A 23734-nucleotide genomic window follows, 5' to 3' on the forward strand; every position below is an offset into this window, starting at 1 on the left:
CCAGCACCCAGGTGCCTGATGGACAATTCGCCCTCCGTCGAAAGGTGAATTTGGGGGGTCGAGGGGGGGCTTTATTAGGTGCCCGCTACTACACGTACAGTACCAGACCTGGAAGAGCGATGAGCCGTGGCCTTGGGAATGAGACGAGACGTGACGCGCCGGGCCTAAACAGATCCTCCGCTCCGCATAAATGCCACTGGTCCCTGATCACTGATCTTCAGCGCCCCCCTGCAAAGTTACCAACATACTGTACAAGTTACCAACTTGCCGGTGACAAGTGAGTGGCACAGTTGGCACCGACTGAAACACGATTCCCACCGCGCAAAACAAGAAATTGTGGCTTGTCTACGTGTGCGGCTAAGCATTGGATCCTCATCCTCTTGGTCGAGGTTTGGCAATGCAATGTGCTGTCATGGTTCGCCTTGGCTCGCGTTGCTTGCTTCACCTTCGCGCTCCTTGAATACTCTTGTCATTGCTTAGCGTGCTTTCCCATTCCCATTCCCATTGTCATTCCCATTGCCATTGCCATTCCCCTTCCACTCCCATCTCTACGGAGTCCCCAAGCACCCACAGGTTGGGTGGTTAACAATTAACTAGTACCTGAAGTTTCTCGCTCGTTTCAGCTCCCCGCTGCTCTGCTCTTTCGAACTACTCTCACTCTCACTTCTCTATTTCTTGTCTTTGGAAGTCCTTGATTATGCATTTGTGAGCGGTTCATCTAGACTACCCACCCTCCTGGTTCGGGAACTCGCTCTCCAACATTCTCGCCGGCCTATCTCCCATCCTAGCAAACGCCACAGCTACAATTCTCGTCCAGATCCTGACGTCCCTTGACTGATTGCCGGAAATGGGTCTCTTCAACCGGAAATCCAAGGCTCCCGCAAAAGAAAAAAGCACGGCGAGAATCGATGCCGCAGAGAAGGCCAACGGCACCAATGGCTCGGGTGAAGCTCCTCCCCATCCTGCCACCTCCAACGGAGGCCTCCCCCAATTCAACCATAACGGCCACCGAGTCACACGAGGGATCAATCCCGATGGCGAGAGCGGACGCCGCGGGCTCAATCCAACCCATTTTGCAAGGATTGCCTGGAGATCGTCATGTGGTGCGTCTCGCATCGTCAATGTCCTGTGGCCCTTCGTCCCCGCCGCGATTGCCCTGCACTTCATCAATGGCGACCACCATCTGTGGACATTTGCCATCAACTATATCGCCATGATCCCCGCGGCCAACCTTTTGGGGTTTTCTGGTCAGGAGCTCGCCAGAAAGATGCCTAGAGTCGCGGGTATCATCATTGAGACCATGCTTGGCGGTGTGGTTGAGATTGTCCTGTTCATGGTCTTGATTGCCAAAGACAATGGAAGTGGCGAGCCCGGTCATGGGAATAAGATCGCCGTGATCCAGGCCGCTATTCTTGGATCCATCCTCACCAACTTGCTGCTCTGCCTGGGATTCTGTTTCTTGGTGGGCGGCATGAAGCACAAGGAGCAGAAGTTCCACCCAGCGATCAGCGAGGTGGGATCGGGCTTGCTTTTGGTCGCTGGATTTGCTCTGTTGATCCCAAGTGCCTTCTTCTCCTCGCTAAGTGGAAGCACGGTCCCCGCTGGCGACGAAGGCTATACCGAGGAGTCCCTTCGGAGAGACACAAACAGCATCAGTCACGGCGTTTCCATCATCCTCATTGTCTCGTTCCTTCTTTACCTTCTTTACAACTGCGTCTCTCATGATAACATCTTCGAAGAAGTCCTGGAAGCCGATGAGTTGGCTGATAGAGACAGGCACAAGGATCTCACCAAGGCTAAACTCACCATGACGGAGTGCGTCATCGCAATTCTCGTGTCACTTGCCTTTATCTCGCTTATTGCTGTCTTCTTGGTGGAGGAGATCGAATATGTCGTGGAGCATGGTGTTCCGGACAACTTCCTGGGTTTAATCCTTGTCCCGCTGGTCGAGAAAGCTGCCGAGCACATCACCACCATCGATGAAGCACGTGACAACCAAATTGTAAGTATTGAAGAATGCCATGATCTGCCAGCGGCGCTAATCTGTTCAAACTAGAATTTCGCTCTTTTCCATTGCCTGGGCCCCTCATTAATGACAGCCCTGTTCAACGCTCCACTCGTCGTCATCGTCGGATGGGGTCTACACAAACCAATGGACTTGAATTTTGAGATCTTTATGGTTGTCCTGCTTGTCCTCTCCATCTTGGTGGTCGGCAACTTCTTGAGAGATGGATCCTCCAACTATCTCGAAGGCGCTCTGCTCGTCGTAAGTGCAACTTGATGGAGGATCATACACACGGCCAAAGCTAACGTGACTTATCTAGATTGTCTACATCATCATCGCAGTGACCGCCTGGTACTATCCCAATTCAGAGTTAACCACCTCGAATGGTCGTACCCCTACTGAAGGGGCTCAGACCGTGGAGCACGCGATTAGGATGTTGATGCGCTGAGGAAGGAAGTGGCTGTACAAGCATGCATAAAATGCTGCTGCTGCTACCGTGCGTGAATTCCATTTGGAGACATGATTTCTCATTAATGTGTGTTGTCGTAGCATGGCGTACGGTTTTAGCATAACGCGGTAATACCGACCGATCTGTTCTTTGGCGCTTGCAGGCTCAGCATGGGTGCTTTTGGGACGGCAGGTATCTGATCGATCACTCGTTGAATCGACTGGTGAGCACATAGGTAGCTGATTTACTACGCCTAGCTCTCCACGGTCATCATATTGCACATGAAGGATCAGTGTCAATAACCAAGTGCTTGAACAGACTCGTATGAATCCTGCCAGGAATGACTTACTAAGACCTACTGTAGCTCTGCCTAGCATTTTCTTGATTGGGGCCTAGGTATACGTCACGCTGGCTTGGGTAACTCTGGGCACTATCTAGTTACAGGTACTCCATAAAGCGAGGCTGTCCAAGTTCCACTGACTACTCGTATGAAGACCGGGACGGACGCTAAACGGTTATCCTCCTGTCAACAGGTCGGCCAACTTTTCATTATTCCTACCGCCAAAGGTAAGCAAGGCTGAGATGACGGAATCGACGTTGTCCCAAGTTCCCAGTTCCCGGTTCCCATTTTTCGTGTTCCTTAGGAGGCACGGCTCGACGAGAAACGGGGATGTCCTAATCTGTTGATTCCAAAGCCAATAGCCTCAGTGGCTTAGCAGTGGAGGTGCTTTAACTAGATGCCAAAAGTAGAGATAATGGATTCACTGCTACCAAACCCTAACTACGGAGTAGGGGCACTCCGTAATTGACGCCCCGCAGAAACAGCGGTCCTCGGAAGGCTTGGGTCAATCAATACGAAGCATCCGTTCTTTTAATGCATAAAACAAATCATAAATATGGGATGGTTATGGGATGTACATGGTCTGGGTGATGAGAAGTATGGAAAGCATGAGAAACATTCCAACATTCCAACAACTACTTACAAGCGACACACGGGCATCCCTCCGGGTCGAGGAGGCTACCAACTACGAGCAATCATCTTGGTCGCTTAGCTGAGTTGTGTAGGCACTACATAAGTAGGCAGTACGGAGTACTATTGTTACTAGAGGCTGACGAATACTTCGGGCGGGTTGCAGGCCACAGGCGAGTCAGATACCGAGTACTCCAGAAGGTCCATCTTTTATTCTGACACCGAAATTGGGTCCCGAAATAGCTTGGCACGAGATTGGGACAAGGGCCTCCGGGCCCCTAACTGGATAGTTGGGGGGGGTTAGTTAGTATCTTAGGCGTCAGTCTAGGCACCGTCTAGGGAGTCTAACAGCCTAATAGCTTACGAGTAGCTACATAGTACCGACTCGTAGGTAACTTAACCAACTTGTGCTGGCAACGGGCAACCGCAACTGGAACTTCGCTCCTAACCAAGTTACACCCCGGGGCCGCCGTTGGTTGACAACTTTCTGAGCACCAGCTTCCAGCGTCCAACTGTGGTTGCAACCTCGACATCTGATTCTAACCATAACCACGGCCAGCATGTTTTACACCAACGCCAACATCAACAACCACTTGATCCAATAATTCAATACCGTTTGACTTACTCATCTGGCCCTGCACCCTTCCTCACGCATACTAATCTGCAGTCACCAACCGCTCAATCCTATCGCGGCCTAACAATTACACGAGAGTCTTACCGAGTTCCTCAATCAACACCTCTTGACCCGAGCAATGCCCTCAGTCTGCTCGCTTCCTCGGTGACTCCTGCGGCCAATGCCCTCCTTCAGGTCGCTCCCATACACAGCGTCCTGCTTTCCCTGAGATGCCGCCCATAGCGACCGAACCGCCTCTCTCCCTCGTTTCGAACAGCACAAATTCCTCTTTCGATGGCCCGCCCCGAAAATCCCATGACAAGACCATAAGCGGTGTTTTCACCTATACCAATGGCACTGACGTCGACACCGGACGCCCTGACCACAGGCTGGACACATTCAAGAATTTGAGGAACAACAGCCATGGTTCCTTGACGAATGGCATGCCAAATGGCACTACTGGGAAGTCCTCGCGGGACCGAGCACATTCGAAAGCAGGCAGTACTCATTCGGCCTCGAGCGGGCCGGCCAAATATGTTGAGAACCTGTCTAGGAGCCCCAACTCGTTCGACGGCTTGAGCAAACTCTCAAGTGTGGAAAGCGCCTCACCCGAACACACCCATACCATCCCTGGAGGACAACCTCAGGGTGGACAGACTCCCGAGCTCGGAAAGTTGAAGACAAACATCTCACCCATCAGACAGGAACTTGACACAGCCCATGCCTACACCGCATCAACCCTCCCAGATACGGCACAAACGGATCCCAACTCATTAACGCCTTGCCACGGTCGTGCCTCGCTACAGTCACCTTCTCGCTTTTCTGCTTCGCCCTCCCAAATGGCACCTAGCGCATCGATACAGGATAAGTACCCCGAGTTGGCGCCACCTACAGATCCCCCCAAACTCACTCACCGTCACACCCTGCAAGTCCCAAAATCGAACCTTTCTGTGACCCGCAACTCGCGCGACTTCTCATTCTCAGGTGGCCCATCGGAAGAAGCCTTGTCAGCGACTGGGCGCTTTTCACCTACTCGAGATCAGTTCGATAGCACGGGTACAAGGCACCGGAGAGCATCACTCGGACTTGTCCGGAGAACGACCCGATCAATGCAATCTGATGCTCACTTGGATGAGGTCCCTCCTGACGAGGATGCTGCAAGATGGACGGAACTCATAAAGCAGAAGCGAGCAAGCCGAAGAAAGAGGAGGGAGGAAGAGGATGAGGATCGCGTTATCGTTGGCAAGAAGGTCGAAGAAGGTCATGTCAATTGGGTGACTGCCTACAATATGCTGACGGGAATTCGGTTCACTGTCTCGAGGACGAATGCGAAGATGATGAGGGATTTGACTGATGCTGACTTCGACGCCAAACACAAATTCAGTTTCGATATCACCGGTAATGAATTAACCCCGAGCGCGAAGTACGACTTCAAATTCAAGGACTACAGCCCCTGGGTCTTCCGACAGCTACGAGCAACCTTTGGCTTGGACCCCGCAGACTACTTGATGAGCTTGACCAGCAAGTACATATTATCAGAGTTGGGCAGCCCCGGCAAATCAGGATCATTCTTTTACTTTTCGCGCGACTACAAATATATTATCAAGACGATCCACCATGCTGAGCACAAGCTGCTGAGGAAAATACTCAGGGACTACCACCAGCATGTCACGGAGAATCCGAACACACTCATATCACAGTTCTATGGCCTGCACCGGGTGAAGATACCATATGGGAGGAAAATTCATTTCGTGGTCATGAACAATCTCTTCCCTCCTCACCGAGACATCCACCAGACTTTTGATCTTAAAGGCTCGACCATTGGCCGGGATTTCAAGGAAGATGACTTGGCCACCAATCCTAGGGCCACATTGAAGGACCTGAACTGGTTGCGACGAGATCTTCACCTTGAATTCGAGGCACACATTCGACAAATTTTTCTTGATCAATTGAAACGTGACGTTGCGTTGCTACAACGTTTACATATCATGGATTATTCGCTTCTTGTGGGCATGCATGATCTGGAGAAAGGCAACGAAGAGAATCTCCGAGAGACCACACTAAAGATCTTTCAGCCTGGTGGAGAACGAGACGAAGACGACTATGGCCCGTCGATGTTGACTAGGACTCCGTCAAGGCTTGAGACGGCAAAGAAAGCCCGAGAATTGCGGCTGACCCTCAAAAAGGAAAAGCCGATGCCGATGGGGATGGGGGGTGCTAAAATGCCCTCGGAGCTGTCATCGGCAGATGAAAGACGAGATCGAGTGTTTTACAGCTTTGACGGCGGTATTAGAGCTACCCACGAAGATGGCCGAGGTGGTGAAACAGTATACTATCTCGGCCTGATTGACTGTCTTACTCATGTAGGTGAAAATCGTGTCTTACGCAGCAGAGGAAGCTAACGGGGGGGCAGTACGGTCTGATTAAACGTATCGAGCATTTCTGGAAAGGACTTTCAGCGCCACGAACGCAGATATCACCGATTCCGCCTGTGGCATATGGAGATCGGTTCCTCAATTTCATCACAGGAGTGACCATGACGCAGGAAGAGGCCGGCCGACGGAGGACTGGGGAAAGTCAACGTACTGGTGGACAAACAGCGTCAATGTCCTTGGACAATACAGGTCGCACTTCAACTGGTGGCATCGGAACTGCACACGATGGTCAAGACGAATCAGCACTCTCGCCCACCCTGAGCCCGGAGGTGGAGAAGACGATGAGAAAGGCACAAAAACAGACGGACAAAGCCACGCCGTCCGACAAGGGTCGGAGTGGAAGCGAAGAAGAAAAGCCTGATAGAACGTTGAGAACGACGGAAGAAGTGAGGAGTAGTACACTCCTCCCCGTGGTTCAAGAAGCAGGAGAGGGAGGGGAGCCAAGTGATAGGCAATTGTCGACCGAGGGAGAAAAGCATGAAGGGAGCAACGATCATACTGCTCCGGCTTCGGTGACGCGCATGTCTTCTATACCTGGCTTACGAAAAGTCTCACCATCCACAGTGGGTACGGCCACCGATTTTGGAGACGATACGAGCGTTTCGAGTCCTCAGGAGATCGATTTCGAGCCGTATTTGCATGGATATCACGATCATGAAACGAGACCCGACCATGTGTTGGACCGAGAATACGAAAAACCACCTCGGATTGGCAGCGATCTCCTCCAACCGCAATCACCTCTCGGTGATACGGTGTTTAAATCGGTAGACGAGTATATCCAGACAGGCAGGTGACAAGATGTAGGCAGGGGGCCTTGAACCCTTTCAGCGTTGACAAGAGTCAGTAGTGAGGAACCGTCCATTGCGGCGGATTGTCTTACTCTGAGTGGCTTCTGATTCTTATCTCGTCGAGGAGCAATGGGACAACGTTTAATCGGCGTCACGACTTTTTTTTAACGCAGCGGCACTATGAAGGCAACCAAGAATTTTCCTTGCAGTACAATGTCGATTTCATTTGTGTGTTTTTCCAAAAGGACCGAGCCGGTAGGCGGTGTTAGCGCTTTCTCTTAATCTTTCTCGTTTTCTTTCTGGAGAAGGTGAAAAGTTCTTGAAACAAAGTACTACTTGGTAACTTCCGGGAGGAGGGAATAAAAGGCATCACTACTCCCGGTGAGAGAATAGAGAATTTGGGTTGTTTGTGTCAGACGAGGAGCTTGAGGTGTAGGACGAGCAACGAACAAACCCTGGTTCTACATGGCTGCCTACCTGCCTACCTAGGTACCTCCTTCTTCCACGGCCTACGGGTCATCTAAGGGTTATGTGGCGGAGTGACTGAGACCAAGGCTTACTACTCGTAGCACTCGGTACTCCGTACTGGAGAACATGTACAAGTTAGCTATACCGGGGATGTCTGTCATCCTTTGCTCTCCCCCCGTGCCTGAGTCCATACCAATCCTTGCAGGGTCGCCTGTGTATCACGAGTACTCATATTCCCAGACACACTCGTCCTATCTACCGCGGTGTGTATTAGTTGAATCGATCGTCTATTTATTGAGAATCTGAAACTGGGTCTCAGGGCGTTGAGCGAGGGAGTCGTATGGCACGTGATGTCCGAGTAGGGCTTATGCATTGAAGGCGGGCGACGGGGGGGACCTGAACCTATCCAGATGCGCCCCGTGCCCGTAGTGGGTGCCGTACCGAGTAGTGACAGTACCAGTACCAGTACTCCGTAGTTCACTGCCCGGCGCCGACTTGTCCGCAATCGAGTCTTGGCAACGCAGCCTTCTTTTTTTTCCTCTGCGCTACTCGGTGACTTTTTTTACAGTGTAGACTCCTCAATCCTTGGTTTTAGCGCGCCCAAGCCATCATTAACTTTGTAATTCTTTCTACATCTACATCTTACACTCACACTCTCGAGACTTGCCCCGACATGTGTATCTCTTTTCAACATTGACCACCTCTTGATTCTTTTACTAGTCGCCACGGGGTAGTAGTTCTATTTGACTCCTCTTCTTCCCTCCTCTCCCTCATTCAAGGCCGATGCGTCCGTCTTCTGATCTACCACGCGGCTTTCACTAAACTTCTAGATTCCGCCCATATCTAGATTCACCAAACGCCCTGAATCCGTCTTGGTTCTTCAAGTGCAGAATTCCATCCTTCGATCGTGTCGCTGTCTCGGGATCCCGAGATGTCTGCTAACACAGTCAACAAAAGGAAGCGTACAAGTACGTTCAACACTCCGTCTTGTCATATTATAGTGTCCTGCACTTCAACAGTGTCGGTGATCCATACCTCGGTTGCGCTCACAATCAGCAGGAACGCAGTCACTTCCTCCTCCCGAGCTCCCCAGGCTTATTGCCGAGCAGCACGTGCCCATCCCCGCTAGTGACAAAGACACGAAACGACTGATCGTCGTCCTTTCGAATGCCTCGCTCGAGACATACCGCGCAGCCTATAGCGGCGGGAAGCCGGGCGGCAAAGAAGAAAAATACTCGCTGTTGAACAGTGATGAGCACATTGGTGTCATGCGCAAGATGGGCCGCGACATCAGCGATGCCCGACCCGACATCACCCATCAGGTGGCTACATCTCCCACTTGAATGGCTCGTGCAGCGACAGACTGACTTCAACGTACAGTGTCTCCTCACTCTGCTCGACTCACCGATCAACAAGGCCGGGAAACTGCAGATCTTCATCCACACCGCAAAGGGCGTGTTGATCGAGGTCAGCCCGACGGTCCGGATTCCCCGAACCTTCAAGCGGTTCGCCGGGCTGATGGTGCAGCTGCTCCATCGCCTCTCCATCCGATCGGTGAATTCGCAGGAAAAGCTGTTGAAAGTGATCAAGAACCCCATTACCGACCACCTGCCGCCGAATTGCCGGAAGGTCACCCTCAGTTTCGACGCCGACGTGGTGCGCGTGCGGGATTATGTCGACACCCTGGCGTCCAACGAGAGCATCTGTGTCTTTGTTGGAGCCATGGCCAAAGGAAAGGACGACTTCGCTGATGCTTTCAAGGATGAATCCATCAGCATCAGCAACTACAGTCTGAGTGCCAGCGTGACCTGCAGCAAGTTCTGCCACGCCTGCGAAGATTCGTGGAACATTGTCTAGGTATGCCTAACTAATACTTTCCTTCTACATATTGTTAGAGAACAGTTTCTGTCTCTTTCTCTCCTTGATATTGGGCTGCACTTTTTGTCTGCCAATGGCTGGATCATAACATCCACGCCCTCTTGCAGTCGAACCGTGTGTGCCGAAAGCGTTGGGGGAGGTTGGATCTGGCGTTTGTTTTCACAACAAGACATAACATATGGTTCAACAAAACCTCAAGGCGAGATATCTAGTTTCGTCTCCAAACAACTTTGGTGGTGGTAGTCAACCTACCCTACATCCGAAAAAAAAAGAGATGGCGCGACGCGCCGGAAAACGGGATGGCATGGAATCCTCTTCCGGCTGTCTGCGATGATATGTTATGAGAGGAAAGAAAATGCTCCATGGTGGAGGGCAAGTACGAAAATCCAGAACAGTAGTCCAGACTTGGTTGGAAAGGTATTTCGACTCACAGTGACTGTGACTAACGTTGGAGCATGATGATGGAGTGGATGTCTTGAGGGAGATCTGGAATGGCACGGGATAGGGTGCTACATCTGTTGGGCACGGAACCCCAGCGTGCCATGATCAGCTACCCAACCAGATGGTGTTGTCATTTGGGGAGTGAGCATTGAAGATGTCAGATCTGGAGAGAAACGAAAAGTAGATTAGTTAGCTTGTACAACCATCCACCACCTGTCGGACAGGGGGAAGCGATGGTGATGCATGAACCAACGTTGAACACCCAGCTCTAGCTGCGTGCCTGCATTACAACGTCGGCATACGACCGAAAGAATGCTCATGTTTTCCTTCAGTGAAGATCTGAATCTGCACCATGACGGCAATAAAGGCTCACTGAGCTTGCAAAGGGAGTAGGATTGACGGGTGGTGAGTGGTGAGACGGGACGAATTATGGCAAGCGGGCAGATGCATTGGCGCCCGACCGACGATACGATTCGCGACGGCCCGCGGGGAGGTCCAACCACGGGAGATCCATGGATCGATGACGGTTGACCACGGGCCCTTGCCTTGCCTCTGCTCCAGCATGTTGGCCTTTCAACTAAATTTCAACTGGACTTGACCAGTAAGTGGCTAGGCTCCAGGGGGTGCCCGGGCACCATTGAACCCAATCGACCTTTATCAAGCCTGGAGTAACCATCCACATCCCCGTTAGCGTGAGCCTTTGGGGCCCGTACGAGAGGACCCTTACCACTGACGAGTAGGCCTCCCCGGCACGCCGGCACCCCTACGCTCCCTCCCTCTCCTCTCCCGAGTATTCCTGCGGCCCACCAACTATGTAATATCAATATCCATTTCTCGACGACGTGGCATTCTTTGGTCGTGTCGGCATTCTTCCACCAACCCGCATGACCTGGCCTTTCTTTCTACTCGTCGCCACCAACAACATCTGGAGCACCTTCACGCCTCACCCTCACCGATGCAGTCAAGGCCAAGTCAGGTCCGGGGAGAGGGCGCGTCCTTCTGCAACCATCACTGCAATCCACGTCTGACTGCTGCGTGCTCCGTACCTTTGCCTCTTGGTGGCAGATCAGGCGCCTACTGTTGCCCTCTCTACCTGCCTTCTCCCTATCTTCTACTGCCGCCCTGTCTCGACTCTTGTTCGCCCGTCGCTTCGTCCTGGTGTCGCAGACTCGTAGTATTCATGGCAGCCTCAGGTAGGTGCGAGTACCAGCACTCGTCCTGTACACCTGCCCAATTTCTCTCATTCTTGCCCTTCCCCTCCCTTTGGTTCTGATTGCGTCGCTTTACTTCAATCCTCGGATTCAATTCGCACGCTATCTAGGGATTCCCTCTTCCAACCCCGTGGTCAGTCCCCGATCTCATTGCAAATCACTTCCTCAATCCATCGTAAGATTGTCAGGTGCGTTTTGGATTGGACGACTTTATTCCGACCAAAGATCCGCCCTTCGAATCGGTTATCCAATCTGATCCGCTGATCTCGTCTGCCTTCTGCTTCGTTGCCCTTCCTCCCCTCTGGATTCCTTCTAAGGCAAACGGGGCTTCGAGAGGAACTAGTTGCTTCTTATATACAGTGCCGGTCTTGCTGTCGTGGTCTGAGACGCCGTTTGTGTCTCTCTCCTTGTCTCTCTCCTGCATGAGGCTAGCTTCCGCTGGTTGCCTCCACCACAGCATCTGTCTACATATCGACGGCCACGATTTCACTCTCTCTACCTTTTCTTTCTTGTTGGAGACACTCAAAACGACTTGTCACCACCACAGGAACAGGCTGTGGTCGATGTCACTGCACCAGTGCATACAACATATCAAAAAGCGAGCCACCAGTCTCGTTCTAAGGCTACACTCCGTTCTCCTGCCTGCATCCGACTAGGCTGCAGAGCTCATCCAATCTTCCTCGCAATCAGAGCGTGGCACGAGATCTCTTTGTTTTCATTTTCTCACGACACTGTCGAGCTACTTAGAGAGGGAGCACGTGTATAAAAACACTCTCCCTCACTCCCCCTTTCTCGTCCATCGCGTCCTTGTCGGTCTCCATTCCATCATCCTTCTATCTATCATTCAATGCCCTCTTCAATCACCCTCACCGTCAGCCACCTCCCCACTTCGACCTCCTTCTTCCTGTCAGCCCTTCAACCTCTCAACTACGTCTTCCGAGGCCGACAAGAAAACACCATCGGCTTTGGGCCCGAATCCCCACCTAATACCCCTCCCGACTTCTGGATTACCCAAGAAATCCCCGGTGTACCTGCAGGAGCAGCACACGTCGCCTTTCCAGCTTTATCTCGCTCCCACGTCCAGGCCTTCTTTCTCGCCGCGCTCAAGGCTGGTGGCAAGATTCACGGCGAACCTGCTCAAAGGGATGCCTCGGGATACTACTCTGCTGCTGTGATCGACTTTGATGGTAATTCCATCGAGGCCGTCTATCGTCCGGGCCTTGCGGATGACAATAAGGAAAATGAAGATGTGAGGAGTACAGTCTCTCGCAGAACTGCTGCTCAGAGCGTCGTCAAAGCTCCTTCCGCCGTGGGACGCCCTAAGACGGTCGTGTCTGCCAGAGAACCCACTGTTGTCTCCCAGGCCAGGAGTAATGCTCCATCTCAAGCCAGAAGCGTCGTGGCTCCTTCTCACGTTTCAGCTGTCCCTCCAGCACAAATCCCTCCGGCCACGGAGCCCAAGTCCAAGCCTCAGGGCGACGTGCTGGACACCTTGATAAACGAAGCGCGCAATGCCGCAAGTGTTGCTCGGAACCTTGTCAACACCGTCCGGCCGAGTCTAGTGTCTTCGAATTCCTCGCCACCAGCGGCCAATACGGGGTCGAACGGTAATTCTACTGGTTTGGGCGCCGGTGATGCTATTGTCGGTACACTGCTCGGCGTCGCTGCCGGCGCTGCTCTACATTATGCGTTCAGCAATCGATCCAAGGAGAGTGCTGCAGCTGATGAAGTGAAGCCAGAAGCTCAGCGACCTAGCGTGGTGGGTCGGAGTGTGACCGAGCCAAATATGAGAGGGCCTGAGTATTCCGCTGCCAGTGGTGCCTCAGCGACCTATTACGAAGGAGATAGAGTCTATCGTGCCATCGAACCAGCGCCGTCAGCCTATACATACAACACTAAAAGCCACTACGAAGGCCCAAAAATGATCACTATGTATGACAAAGACCCAGCGAAATCCGAGTACGCGTCCACAATCAAAGCCGCCAACCAAGCGGTGACAAATGTTTCGAGACGAACAAGTATCGACTCTGGCTTTGGACCAGGACCACGAGATCTTGAACTTGTCTCTACTGCCACTTCGAAAGCAAGCCGACAGTCGAAAAAGAGCACGAAGGCGCTCGAAGCGCCTCCGACAAGCTACCGTGCCCCCACAGTTCTTACAACAGCGGAAACGCAGGTCTCGAAGGCAAAGTCAAGGGCTGGCTCGAAGAGTAGATCAGGCAGTCTGAGCCGTGTGATGAGTCTCGCACGCGGACGAGACAGCGATGGTGAGAAGCACTCGCAGGCCGCATCAGCCACCAGGCCCAGATCTCACTCTCGGCATTCAAGACGCAGTAGAAAAGATGATTTCGACGATGAAGAGGCCCAGACCGTCCTCCACGTCACCGAGTCGGTCCATCGCACGAAAAGCTACCACAAGTCTTCCGAGCACCACAGTCACAGCCATGCTGGCTCGAAAGCGCCAAGTCGATCCGGTTCCAAACACTCTCATCATCGCCATCACCGTCACAAGGGCAGCGATAACGAGAACGAAAACGAAAAAGGGCCACAGGACTACCCGCTCCCACCCTCCCGCGCCGCAACCTGGGCCGGGTCCGAGAACGGCTCGTTTGTCTCAGCCCGATCCGGAATCGGACCGACCAGAAACAGCGCCGCGGCGAGAACGGTCATCGGTAAATTGACGCCTCGAAACCTGAAAAACAATACTGTGTACCAAGATTTCGCGGAAAATGGGGGTACCGAGAGTGTGATCGGGAAGCACAAGGATGTTGCGAAGTTGCAGGTCACGGATACAGAGGTTAGGCCCGAGGATAGCGTGAGTCAGATCAGTGTGGATAGTCGGGCGAGTCGGAGGAGTAAGGTTACTGCTGTTAGACGATAGATAGACGCATTGTGGGCTGTGTTGCCAGGAAGGAAGCAAGCTAATTACTAGAACTGAATTGTTTGGGTTGGGCGATATTCAGCGCGTTTGAAAGAATGAGACGCTTGGAGACTTGGGAGCGAGCGAGCGGAGCGGACTGGAGCCCTGTTTAAATATTTCACTCTATATCAGCATACTATACCACATTTCCGCCCGCCGAATGTTTGATATCTATTTTAGACCGTACCTTCCGTACTTACTGGAACGTCTTACTGTACCCACGGTTCTTTCATCCTCATATGCACGACCGACGGCTCTAAATACTAGGCTACTCGCGTCTTTCTTCTGGCGTTCTCGATGAAGGCTGTGTCATGCAGCGGGCTCGTCTCGTCCAATCGGCGATCATGCCATGCCTGGATCAAGTTGCTCGACCGGGATGCCATCAGGCTGAACGAGAGACTGTTCCGACATGACTCCATTAATCACAGCCCTCGTTTGGAAATTGGACAGGTGAACAAAGGGAGATCTTGAGCACACTCCCAGATAGCAGACTCAGCCGATTTCTCCCATGCAATTGATGTCTATGCCACGCAGGGCCACAGAGTAACCCTGTCGGTTGATGAGATATCAGTCAAGCTCTCCCTTCGGAAAGAGTATCATCAGGACACTTGCTGCTTCCTGATTGATTTGCCGGTTGGCCAGTTTAGGATGTCGACGAGAAAGATCTGTGGGACAAAGCGAGAAGCGAACGCATGGAGGTGCCAATGTGGAGAGGTGAACATCTTGGAAATTGACGTTTTTTGCCCTCTTTGCGACACACGCAGAGACGATCCCAGATGCAAATACATTTATTTAAAACAGGACCCCATTTCGAAGACACTTGATGTGATACTGGTCAGTTTTATCCCGTTCCTCGACCCACGTGTCTGTAGCTGACTTGGATATGGGTGACCACAGCCGCCCACAAAACCTACTGCTGAAGAGTTCACGCAGCGAGACCTCACAGGTAGAACCGAGAGGCAGTCAACTAATGATATCCACGATCAAGGCCAGTCACTGAATGATGACAACGAACAGACACCAAATATCTCTAATTCAGCTAGACCAAGGGGAGAACTTGAAGTAGAAGGACGTGAGTCTACATCAGGTAGTGAAGAAGCCTCACTTGACAAGCCACCCGAGGCGCGATACATATCCATTCTCGACGGGGTACGGCGTGCATGGCATGCCAAAACGAATGCGCCATTCCCCGCAAGCATCCAAAGTCTCTCAGTGGCTTGCAAGATCACTCGACTGAGTTTGCCTTCGACGGCAGACCGTGCCAAGGTTGCTTTAGAAGCATACACTGGAGAGCCATGGTTGTGGTGGCCTTTCAGAGCTCCAAGGCCTGCATTGGAGCAGGGCAAAGTTCGCCTTGAATGGGTAGATGTGAGTCGCCCTGGGCATAGCCATCTTTGACTAGGCATATAGGATGGGCCATTCTTGATGGTCTGATATTCCTCAGCCTCGCACAGTGGTTCTGCAGCCACAGTGGAGCAAAGTCTTGAGCCCATGCTGAGAGTCTATAGGAATTGCACTGTGAACACTGGCTCGACATATCTCGGACACTTGTGCATCCTGTCCAAGATCTTTTGGACGGCTCGCATCCCGACAGTTGGCACCTTGGGGCATCTTTCCTCGAGAAGTCGAGACACAATACCAGCGCTCCCACCTCCCAAGTGTCTGCCCGTAACGCTGGCTCGGTGGCCAGTACTCTTGCTCCATCCCAAGGGCGTTTGCTTACGTCGATCACATCCTTCTCCAATTCGGCGACCGCACAAACTTCAAGCGGATCGACATCAGTTCCACCATGTGTGTACACATCTTCCCAGACCCAAGGACCCCCGCTTGACCGTTCAGACCGGTTCTTACTGCTTTGCACAGAGAGATTGGGCCGGAAAAGGAGCAGGCAAATCCTGATAGCCGCACTGGATAGCGACGACGATTTTTTCACGAAGTTCAAGCTCACTTACCGGCAGCTACGTGGATTTTGGCAGTATTGGTTAGACCCTAGACAGTTCATGTTCTGCCATGCGTCGAAGTTTGAGCGATGGGCAGAGGATTGTCTGGGAAATTGCTGCAATGGAATGCCCGATGCCATGCTTGACGAGTATGAATTCGAACCCAGGCCTGCAATCCAACCCTATCAAGCTCCTCCCACTTGCCAGGATGAATGGATTGAACGGATCTACTATGGTAAACGGACAAATAGGCGGAGAGAGGCACTCACCCGACTGCCTCTGCGTACGGTACGCCACCAAATTGAAATCCACGTGAATGGCCGAGAATTCATGTGGGGTTTGGACGCCCAGTTCCGTCCTGCCGCATCGATTATCCGATGATCGGATGGATGGTTTTTATCCTCCTAGGAACCTTCATCTTCGCTCCGGTGTGGCTGAGCACTCATCCAGGGGACCTTCAAAACGCAACTGTGCCTGTGATGGTCCTTTTTGCAGCACTTGCTCTTCTTTGGATCCCACTGAGCAGCAGATTCAAGAAGGAGTAGCAGCTCATTCCTTGCTCTGCATTCTCGTCCTATCCGACAAACATGTGATGCACAGCGAGGAGGGTCAATTGTCAAGACGTCTAGTGTAGGCCAAGGTTCTCACGCCGATTATGTCCTCAACACGTGTTATGTAGGAATATCTCAGCAAAATGATAACTCTGTGAGAGTCAAATTTCTATGTTTTGAGATGGTAGGAACTGAATATCCATCTCTCTCATCAACCACGCAACCCACATCTCTTCCACCCAATAAACCCAATTCTCGCCCGTGCTATTTCTCCTGTGGCTTGAGATTCGCCAACAGACCCGCGGATTGCTCTCTGGCCTTATTCTGCAGCCAATGGGGCCAACCACGGATGGTCGAGGCGAAGCTCAGGTTCGGCGGGAGGATCAACTGTGCGCTCTCCCCCTTTAACACCTGTCCCACTACCGCGGACGCCACGTCCTCCGGCTCCAGCAGGATCTGTGGCGATGCCTTCCACTGCGGACTCGCTAGGAGTGGCGCGGTGAGGGGTGTGCGTGTCCACATTGGGTGGACGATGCTGTGGATTGGGACGGAGGGAAGGGTTAGTTGGTTGGTCGGTCAATGGCTTCAGTAGGGGAAGGGGGCCAAACGGATGTTTGTGGATGTCCGTGGAATAGCAGCAGCGGGGAAAGAACAGGTCAAGGAACACTCACGTCGCTCTCACTTTCGGCGCACCATAGCGACTTTTCAACTCACTGGCCAGGCTTTCGTGGAACGCGAGCAGCCCGACTTTCGTAGCGGCGTAGCTCGCATTGCCCGCTATGGCCAAGAAACTCGCCATGCTGGCGACATTTACGACGTGGCCGTGGTTCTTCTCCACCATGTCCGGCAGGAACTCCTTGGTCACCCTGAAGGGCGCTAGCAGATTGATTGCGATGGTGCGCTCGAGGATCTCGTCGCCCTCGTCCAGGATCAGCTGGCCCGACCCGATCCCCGCGTTGTTGATCACGACTGTCGGGGACCCGATTTCTGAGCGGATCTGCGCCGCGACGGTCTTGATGGCTGTGCTGGAGGTCACGTCGAGGTGGTAGAAATGCGTATTTGCCGGCGACGCCCCTCCCGTCTTGGAATCAGGCAATGGCGGCGCCATGTCCAGAACCACCACCGTGACACCGCGCTTTGCGAACTGCCGCACAATCGCCGCCCCGATGCCGCTGCTGCCTCCGGTGACGAGGACGATCTCCCGGCTCCAGTCCCAGGTCTTGTCGGTCACATAGTTGTTGAGCGCCAGGTGTTCGAGGTACTTATTGGCGCGGTAGAGTAAGCCGACGGCGAGCAGCACTTTCAATGCGGCGTGGATCGTGGAGGTGTTGAGGTTGGTGCTGACAATTCCTTTGGTGAGTTGCGAGAGGAATGCCTGCTGTGGTGCTTGCGGGTATCCCAGGCTGGCGGCCAGGAGAGCCGCGGGGATGAGTGGTTGTAGTACAATGCTGCGGAGGAGTGAGAATGTGCTTGTCATGATTATTGTGTAAGCGATGTATAACTTGGGTACTACGTAGTTGGTTGATTTCGTGGATGGGATCATATGAGTGTTCTTTGTCTCTGACAGATCTTTGGCGATTTAAATATCAGTCGCTATTTTAAGGCCCAGCAAGCAGAAAGAGAGAACTACACAGTAATTAATTGTGTAAGAGCGTTTCAACGAAGTCAGAAGCCCGAGCTCCTCCTGTGTGTCTAGGATTGAGACCGGATACTTCCCACCCAATTGGGGCTAGTATTACTAGTACTTAATACGTACCTAGAATTAAGGCAGACGCATTACAGTAATCAATTGCTTTACGAGGAGGGAAGCATGTTCGTATTCTTTTCGCGAGGTAAGGTCCATCTTTCTCGCGTGATATAGTGTACGAAGCTTGGAATCAGGCCAGCCTTGCGCTAGCAGCCTGGGGCTGACCAGTGCAACTATCGGTGCTTTAGGGATTCGACGACGGATGACCTCGAGGGGCCTTTCGTTTAGGTAGATAGATGGTAGTTCGTAAGTCAAGAAAGGGACATGGGCACGGGCTTAGCTATATGTAGCCAACCCCCACCGTCACCTGCCCTACCATCCATCGCGTGACTCGCGTGCGGCGTCACCCATGAATCACTGATTCTAGCTAGGTTCGGCAGATTTAAAAGCCAACTGCGTTGGCACGAAGGGTCTTTTCCCTTGATCCTGTCAGGTTTACGAGACCCGCCGAAACGAATGGCCCCTTTGATTGATTCACTTGGGCCACTCCCGCGGTTAGCGCCTGGCTACGCAAAAACAGACAGGCACGCTGGAGGACGGGGGGCTTTAGTTAGACCTGTCAAGGCTACCTACACACTCGGAGAGATTGTCTCAGAGATCCTAGCTCGACGAGAGCCCGAAACAGCCTACTAGGGGTATTCAAGATGCTATCGTAAGAAGTTGCTTTGTACGTCGTCTTGATAAATCCTAAGTAGACAAGAGCAGAGCGTGGGACTGAGCAAGGGCGAGGCCAAGGGGAGCGTATGTAATGTCGATTATCTACTATGTACATAGTAATTCGGAAGTCTGATCCCAGAGTAAATTACATAGTACATAGTAAGCACAGCATGGGATTAAGGCGCAGAGCATGCATGCATGGAAACTATGTACATAAGTACCATGTAGTACCGGTCTTGGAACTCATATGTACATACTCCATCTATCTCACCGCCGAGATATCAGCGACACATTGCTCTGATAGGACATGGGTCAATAAACGTCCCCAAGCAAATGCGGAATACAGGCTCGTTCCTCTTTACTCCGTACGCACTGCAGTGCGACTGCTCTCTAAACAAAGTGTAGATCCCTATCTCTTGGTGCATTCATCATTGGGGTTGGGTTTCCCCAGCTTGCTTTCCCCTCCCCGCACCTCGCTAGGCTCGCTCTCCTCGCCCCGAGGTGTTGGAGGTATCACCCCATAGGAGTAAATACCTAAATACACAGTAGTTGATTAGTAGTCGAAGGATAAAGTACGGCTAGTGATGTCAACTATATAAAATGGAGACAGACCATCGAGACCTGGACGGAGGCATGTCAGAACTTTTGAACAAACTTGTCAGAACATCACCTGGGCCATCTCTATCCGCCAAATTCGGTAACATAGAGTCGACTATCTATGTAAATCGGAGTGTGACATCATCCGAGACATTGGAACAAGCCTGCATATTTATAGTATACATATCGCTTTCGCTGAGTTCGGCCCGACACCAAAAACAACAGAAAAGGTCCATCGCGACAAGGAGAGAATCCCGAAAAGATAAATAACCCCGTGATCATTGAGAGATCCAGCTTGGTATTCAAAAGAACAACATTGAACTTGAAATTGTTGCTGGAAAGAAAAGGTCCATATATCCGAGATACTAAGTAAGCATCAAGACAATGCCTTTCTACGAAGTAAGTCAAAAGCCCGGCTTCCCGAGGTCAAATGGTGCATGAGTACTATGTTCTGTACTATGCAGAGGGGTCACATCACCGATTTTTATTCATTCATGAGCTGGCGAGATGACGCCAGTGGAAAGAGAAGGAATTCGAATCTAACAAAAGCTCACCTGGATCTGCCCTGGTTGAATTCGAGGCACAGAGGAGACATTAACCCAACACCAACCCCCCGTTGGTGCTTCACGGCCTTGCCCACTCACCCACTGCAACCCTTCACCCCGCTCCACCTCATCTAGACTCCACAAGCAAATACCTCGGTACCTTATAAGTATGTACTTGACGTACTGTGCAGGTCCAACACACCTACCCCCTGACCTCCGCGCAACAACTTGCAATCGCCGAAGCCATCACGGAGCTACACAGCACGACATTCGTTGTGCCGCGACTCTTCGTGAACGTCGTGTTCCAACACCTGCAACCCAGCACCGGCACCGGTGCCACGACATACTTCCTCGCAGGAAAGCCCACGGCGCACAACACGGCGGGCCCCAACCGCATCCTGGGCATGGTGCGCCAGGGCCCGAGCAGGACGAAGGCGGATTTCGACCGTCTGGCCCAGAGGATCGAGGACGCTTGGTATGGCGTCGTGAATGGTGATGATTCCACGGGAAGACACGGGAAGACTCAGACTCAGAACCAGAACCAGAACGGCGGCGCGGACAAGGCTGATCGCAAAGCGAAGAAGTTGCATTTCGTCGTCATGTATCCGATGCTCGCCGCGAGAGAGAACGGCACGACTATTCCGGGGGTGAGCTTTTCCTACCCTGCCCTGAGTCTTCTTGTTTCTGTCTTGTTGCATATGCAATATCCCCCTGTTTTCGTCTGTTGCATGCGTCACTAATACTAGTACTGGGTTTAGGCTGGCGAAGAAGGCACTTGGCTTAAAGACAATATGCCTTATTTCAAATCCCAAGCACATGACCATGGCGATGAAGACTTCAAAGACTTGCTTGACGAAGTCGAGGGCAGGGATGACTTGACAGCTTTGCTCTCGTAAAAGTTCGACTTCATCCGTGGACTATAATAATTGCGACCTGAACATTGGCTGCTTCATACTTAGTTTCAATGCTAGGCGAAATCATACTCATCTATCTACTATGTAGTAGTTAGGGGTGTGCGCTTCGTTTCTGCTGCAAGAGTGCCCGTGCCATCCTTGTGAGTAACCAATGTAACACATCATCTGTATACCTTCTTCCCGAGTCATGCCGATTTAACAAGGACGAATCCTTCTGGACTCCAAGCACTCGGACCAGTCCAATTGAAGCTCCGTCCACAACGAAATTCATTCCTCGCGTACCAAATCTTCGACATTCGCGCGAATAATGACAATCTTTTCACCCCTTTCCCTTGCCTCTCGTCCCGGGCTGTCTCGAACCTCGACCTCGACCTTGACACCAGCTCCACCAGCTCCACCGGCCCGAGATGTACTGCGACTTGGCTCAGGGCTGAGATTAAATTGTTGCTCAACATTGCGCTCTTGGTCGTGTACAGAAAGGCGATGGCTTGTTCTCTTGGATCTTCCTCTCATTGGCGTATGCGGCGAAGACTTTCTCGGACTAAGTTCTGTTTGCGTCATACCTTCAGGCAGACTCATTGGAGATAGAACCTGCTTTTCTGTCATCGCACGTTGAAGTGGAGTTAGTGGTTCGGTAGCCTCATTTGCAACGGTGAGAAAAGGATGGGCGGCTTCGGCCCGCTCCTCTAGAGGCAACAATAGTGGTGGGAGCAACTGAGATTGGAGAGATTTAAGAGGCTCTGAATCTTCTTTATTTCCGGCAGGCTCCTTGGGAGGTGCTGGAGGGAATCTGCTGCGTCTTCGACTCATACGCTGCTTTTCGAGTTCCCATCTCATCTTCTCCTTTTCATCCCTCTCCTTCGCCGCCAGAAGCAAATCTTGCACTTTGTTCTTTACAACATTAGGTTCATTTGAGGGGTTTTCTTCAGGTGTGGGACTGATATCCGTTGCTACCTTTTCTTCCGTCTCATGTTGTGAGATGCCCGGTTTGTTGAAAATGTTCCATCTGAAAGGCCAGCCCATCGACGACCTGCGTTGGTTGTCATGTTTGGCAGGATTGTCTTTTGGAGGTTTCTCGGTTGATTCCTCCTTCATCTGACTCGTCGGCTGCGGCGATAAAGCTGAGAAATCATAGGGACTGACTATCTGCGGCAACGTCAGTGGTATTAGCGGCGTCCCAGGTCTCTCATCAATTTTGTCGCCAAATTTGATTTTGTGGACTTTTCTGGTCGTGGCCGCCTGCTTCTGCCTAGACTTGATGTCGTCAGGGCCGGAATTTTGGAGAGTACCACAATCTTTGCCATGAATTGGTACCATCGGACCTAGACTCTCAAACATGGCAGCCCTTTGATGCACAGGACTAAATTGCGTCCTTGATTGTATAGAATTTGGTTGTATTGATTCAATGGTCGGGTTGGGAAGTGCTTTGGCAATGCTTGTTGGTCCGATTGAATGGCTGGTATGGGGCCGTTTCGTTGGGGTTTTGGTAATAAGATGGGGCCAACAAAGGGCACTTTTTTCATTGTCACACACAATCCGATCAGATGAATCACTGCCCCGAGGATGTACTGAGTCGATGCTAGCTCGAAGCGCTCGCTCTCCCGAGAAGGGTTGGCCTTGAGAAACAGAGACAAGTGCTTGGTCTTGGTCCGGAATAGGCTTTGATGTAGCTTCGCCGGTCGTTGAGCCAGAGAGAACATCATCGAGATCCACGCTGCCTTCAATGGCATCATCAAGCATGTGATTCAACTCGGCCAGGGTGTAGGCTCGCGAGCGTGGCGGAATGGATTTTTCTTCATTATCGTCCATGACCGAACGAAGGCGTGAACGAGCACGCGCAAGTTCGGAATACTCACGCACCAAGTTCTCCATCGATTGATGCTTCCGACTCACCGGTCGACTTGGAGGTTGTCCAAGCTTTTGTGTTGTCTGCTGCTCCTCTGTGTCCCTTTCCTTGCTCGTCGAAGGCCGATTAAAAACGGATACCTTCCGAGGAAGGTGATCATTCTGACTAGGTTCCAATTGACCCTTTTTGCGAAGTGAGCTGAACGGCTGCTTTTCAACGGCTTGAATATCCTTCTTCGCAACGGCTGCGTTCAGTGGAATAGGTCGAGGGCACTTGGGGTCCTTTTGACCACTACCATTTGGCGGGAGAGCCGCACTTTTGGGCATCATCTGATTTCCAGTAGTGATAGTGGAAGCAGAGGGAGGCGGTGGCGGTGATTCAGAATATTGGCCGCCTTGAAAAGCACGAATCCGATCAGCGACGGTACCAGGCTGTGGGCTGCCACAAAGTTAGCGAATTGAATGGACCAACCGCTGGGAGGTGGGTGCTCGTACCCTCGTGAGCTACTCATATTGTGAGACGAGTGGAGAAAGTTATCCCGATGCTGCTCCTATGGTTGATTTAGAGAGGGTAAGAAGTGAGGCCGTGCTCACAGCATAATGGTTGATAAGAAATATCAATAGGATGTTGGTGATGCTCAAGAAGTCGCTGATAGAATGGTTCTTTCCATGCGTCGGAACGTTGACAGCAAACCGCAAGAGCGCTGGGAGATTCGGGTAGCTGCCTCGATGCATATTGACTCTGTTCTGCGAGTGCTCTC

General features: G+C 52.0%; 7 protein-coding genes across 7 annotated transcripts; 5 read left to right on the forward strand and 2 right to left on the reverse strand.

The window, feature by feature from the left end:
* Positions 1–847: 847 nt before the first annotated feature.
* Positions 848–2453, forward strand: A1O9_12116 (Ca2+:H+ antiporter; the record flags this gene model as incomplete). Its single annotated transcript, XM_013398915.1, has 3 exons — positions 848–2002; positions 2057–2266; positions 2325–2453. 3 exons carry the CDS (start codon positions 848–850, stop codon positions 2451–2453), a joined length of 1494 nt encoding a protein of 497 aa, XP_013254369.1.
* Positions 2454–4266: 1813 nt separating this feature from the next.
* A1O9_12117 (1-phosphatidylinositol-4-phosphate 5-kinase) lies at positions 4267–7265 on the forward strand (the record flags this gene model as incomplete). Its single annotated transcript, XM_013398916.1, has 2 exons — positions 4267–6399; positions 6450–7265. The coding sequence occupies 2 exons, from the start codon at positions 4267–4269 to the stop codon at positions 7263–7265; spliced, it is 2949 nt and encodes a 982-aa protein (XP_013254370.1).
* A 1393-nt stretch (positions 7266–8658) lies between these two features.
* Positions 8659–9584, forward strand: A1O9_12118 (uncharacterized protein; the record flags this gene model as incomplete). The annotated part of the gene is made up of 3 exons (XM_013398917.1): positions 8659–8695; positions 8787–9049; positions 9108–9584. The coding sequence occupies 3 exons, from the start codon at positions 8659–8661 to the stop codon at positions 9582–9584; spliced, it is 777 nt and encodes a 258-aa protein (XP_013254371.1).
* Positions 9585–12104: 2520 nt separating this feature from the next.
* On the forward strand, positions 12105–14138 carry A1O9_12119 (uncharacterized protein; the record flags this gene model as incomplete). The annotated part of the gene is made up of 2 exons (XM_013398918.1): positions 12105–13731; positions 13801–14138. 2 exons carry the CDS (start codon positions 12105–12107, stop codon positions 14136–14138), a joined length of 1965 nt encoding a protein of 654 aa, XP_013254372.1.
* Positions 14139–16987: 2849 nt separating this feature from the next.
* On the reverse strand, positions 16988–18145 carry A1O9_12120 (uncharacterized protein; the record flags this gene model as incomplete). The annotated part of the gene is made up of 2 exons (XM_013398919.1): positions 16988–17203; positions 17351–18145. 2 exons carry the CDS (start codon positions 18143–18145, stop codon positions 16988–16990), a joined length of 1011 nt encoding a protein of 336 aa, XP_013254373.1.
* Positions 18146–20396: 2251 nt separating this feature from the next.
* A1O9_12121 (uncharacterized protein) lies at positions 20397–21104 on the forward strand. Its single transcript, XM_013398920.1, has 3 exons — positions 20397–20699; positions 20748–20861; positions 20973–21104. Exons 1-3 carry the CDS (start codon positions 20692–20694, stop codon positions 21091–21093), a joined length of 243 nt encoding a protein of 80 aa, XP_013254374.1. The 5' UTR covers positions 20397–20691; the 3' UTR covers positions 21094–21104.
* A 291-nt stretch (positions 21105–21395) lies between these two features.
* Positions 21396–23015, reverse strand: A1O9_12122 (uncharacterized protein; the record flags this gene model as incomplete). Its single annotated transcript, XM_013398921.1, has 1 exon — positions 21396–23015. The coding sequence occupies exon 1, from the start codon at positions 22998–23000 to the stop codon at positions 21396–21398; it is 1605 nt and encodes a 534-aa protein (XP_013254375.1). The 5' UTR covers positions 23001–23015.
* Between the last annotated feature and the right edge of the window lie 719 nt (positions 23016–23734).

This window comes from Exophiala aquamarina, assembly GCF_000709125.1.
Source record: "Exophiala aquamarina CBS 119918 chromosome Unknown aczIA-supercont1.21, whole genome shotgun sequence".
Lineage (NCBI taxonomy): Eukaryota > Fungi > Ascomycota > Eurotiomycetes > Chaetothyriales > Herpotrichiellaceae > Exophiala > Exophiala aquamarina.

What these genes read in the sequence shown, in the direction of transcription:
- A1O9_12121 (XM_013398920.1), top strand. An exon ending in ACGGCACGACTATTCCGGGG is followed by an intron (nt 20,862 to 20,972) that starts GTGAGCTTTTCC and finishes TACTGGGTTTAG; the next exon opens with GCTGGCGAAGAAGGCACTTG.